At 58.9% G+C, this 2,815-nt stretch overlaps 1 protein-coding gene across 1 annotated transcript; it reads left to right on the top strand.

Moving 5' to 3' along the window:
• Positions 1-286: 286 nt before the first annotated feature.
• NMUR1 (neuromedin U receptor 1) lies at positions 287-2,815 on the top strand (the record flags this gene model as incomplete). Its single annotated transcript, XM_084212474.1, has 2 exons — positions 287-1,181; positions 2,418-2,815. 2 exons carry the CDS (start codon positions 287-289, stop codon positions 2,813-2,815), a joined length of 1,293 nt encoding a protein of 430 aa, XP_084068600.1.

The raw sequence follows: 2,815 nt of genomic DNA, 5'->3' as shown, positions 1-2,815 counted from the left end.
CCTGATGGGGCAATGGGGCTGAGGTGGACCGGGGAGCTGCCAGGGTTGTTTTTGGATGGGAAATGGGGCAGGAAGCACTTGGGAAGCCTGAGGCAGTTTAGGTGGAAGTTTTGCGTGGTTTTGCAAAGGAAAGGCGGTGTCTGGGGCAGGATGGATGCAGGAGTGCAGAGCCCTGGTGATCAGCAGAATCCCAGCACCCTGACACCAGTGGGGAGAGGGACAAGGGAGCAGGGGGAGCCGAGAAGTTGGGAAAGCATCCCACAAACCTCTCCATCTCTCCACAGCCATGAATCCCTTCGTCAACTGCTCCAGTTCGGAGTTCCCCCTGCCCCAGCAAGACTTCCCTGTGGAGCCCATCAGCCCTGATCTCGGCAACAGGACTCACCCAGAGACCTTTTTTGACCCTAAGGATGCCAACCTGACAGAGGAGCAGCTGCGGGATAAGTACCTGGGCCCTCGACGGTCCAACTTCTTTGTCCCAGTCTGTGTCATTTACCTGCTGATCTTCTTGGTGGGGGCTGTGGGCAACACGCTCACCTGCATCGTCATCCTCCGGCACCGCTTCATGAGGACTCCCACCAACTACTACCTGTTCAGCCTGGCCGTGTCCGACCTGCTGGTGCTGCTGCTGGGGATGCCTCTGGAGCTCTACGACATGTGGAGCAACTACCCCTTCCTGCTGGGGGCCAGCGGCTGCTATTTCAAGACGCTGCTCTTCGAGGCCGTCTGCTTCGCCTCCATCCTCAACGTCACAGCCCTGAGCGTGGAGCGCTACATCGCCGTGGTGCACCCGCTCAAAGCCAAGTACGTGGTGACCAGGAACCACGCCAAGAGGGTCATTGTCACCATCTGGGTCTTGTCAGTCATCTGCTCCATCCCCAACACCAGCCTCCACGGGCTGCAGCCTCTCTACGTGCCAGGACGGGGGCGGGTGCCCGATTCAGAGATCTGTACCCTGGTGAAACCACGCTTGACCTACAATCTCATCATCCAGGTGACCACCATCCTCTTCTTCTTCCTGCCCATGGGCACCATCAGTGTCCTCTACCTTCTTATTGGCCTGCAGCTTAAGAAAGAAAAGATGCTGGAAGCCTTGGGAGCCAAATCCAGCAGCAGCCGCAACTGCCACAACTGCCAGGGGCAGAAGAAAGTCAAGAGGAGGCAGGTCACAAAGATGCTGTGTGAGTCGGTGCCGGGCAGGGCAGAGCCAGGGACGATCTCCCAAGGCTGTGTTGGGAGGGTGTTGGGGGGAAACTGAGTCATGGGCAGTCCAGAGCACCCCTACTGGGTCATCCCAGAGGAAAGCGATGGGTTTGGCTTGTGAGGTGCTGGGGCAAAGGCAGTTCTGGTGGTTCTAGTCCAGCAGTAAGGATTGCCCAGCTCCCTCCAAGCCATACTATATCCCTTCCTCGAGGGAAGTGCAGGTTGAGAAAGAGAAAGGAGGTGGGTTGGGTTGGGGGAACTCACTCCCCATCCCTCCACCCAGACCTCGGATGCTGATGGCAGTGGTGGGGTTTCCCAGAAGGCAGCACTTCTGCCCAGCCCCACAGCCTCTGTGACTCTAACAGGGCAATGACCCAAGGCTGGATTGAAACATCCTCTTTCCTACTGTTCTTCACTCTTGCTCCACTCTCCAGCATGGTTTCCAGAGCCTCTGGCCCCTTCCCAGGGGTGGGAGCTGCCTGCCCTTGGGTAGCTGCCCCTCCCCAGCACGCTGACCTCCCCACGCTCCCGGTCCCGTGATGGCACAGCCATGGCAGATTGCCCAGCCCATTCCAATAGCACGGTGAGGCTGCTTCTCTGCCACCTTCCAAACAAGTGGTAACTCTGCTTTCCAATGCACCTGGGCTGGGCTGGGGGTAAAGGGGGACCTGCCCTGCATGCCTCAGAGATGCATTGTGGCATGGGTGTGGCAGAGGACCGCAGGACTACCTGTACATATACATACCTACACCCTCTCCTTTCCATCAGCAGAGCTGGGTTATAAAACAAAAAAAAAACAAAATCAAAACCAGAGCACAAGGAAAGGTCTCAAATAGCTCGTGCTCCTTGGACTTTGCTGGTGAATTTGGCAGGTTTCCGGAGACTGGATGCTAACTGGGGAGTGAGTTCCCCAGCTGTGCTGCATGGCTGTGACAGGGCCAGCTGCCTGCCACAGTGAGAGTGGAGAAGTGCAGCACAGAAGGGCCTGAAGCAGCACAGGCTGGAGATGGAGGGAGGAGATCCTGCTCAGACCCCCAGCCCTTCCATGACATGTCCAGAAGGCTCTGAGGGGACCTTTCCCCTCTCCTTCTTCCTCTCTCTCTTGTGCTATGGCCAAAGCTGAAATGGGTCAGTGCTTGGCCAGGGACTGGAGATCTCAGTGGGGTTGGTAATCCCCATGCCTCCAGTAACACTGGCTCCTTGTCTCCCCACAGTCGTGCTGGTGGTGGTGTTTGGCATCTGCTGGGCTCCCTTCCACACCGACCGCCTCGTCTGGAGTTTTGTATCCACCTGGACCAGCAACATGCTCCACATGTTCCAGTACATCCACATCATCTCAGGCGTCTTCTTCTACCTGAGCTCGGCTGCCAACCCCATCCTGTACAACCTGATGTCCAGCCGCTTCCGGGAGATGTTCCGGGAGGCGATGTGCCGGCCCGGGCGCCGCCCGCCCTGGGCCCGCGGGCACTCGCCCAGCGTCACCCGCACGGCCAGCCGCAGCACCGAGTGCGAGCCCGCGCCCGGCGCGCTGCCCCTCTCGGACGCCGAGGAGTACGAGCTGGAGGACGTGGAGAGGGGCCAGGCCACCAGCCACGCAGTGTCCCTCTGCTGA

The sequence above is a fragment of the Fringilla coelebs genome (assembly GCF_963513975.1).
Source record: "Fringilla coelebs genome assembly, chromosome: 10".
Taxonomy (NCBI): domain Eukaryota; kingdom Metazoa; phylum Chordata; class Aves; order Passeriformes; family Fringillidae; genus Fringilla; species Fringilla coelebs.
This window is presented reverse-complemented; position numbering and strand designations above follow the sequence as displayed.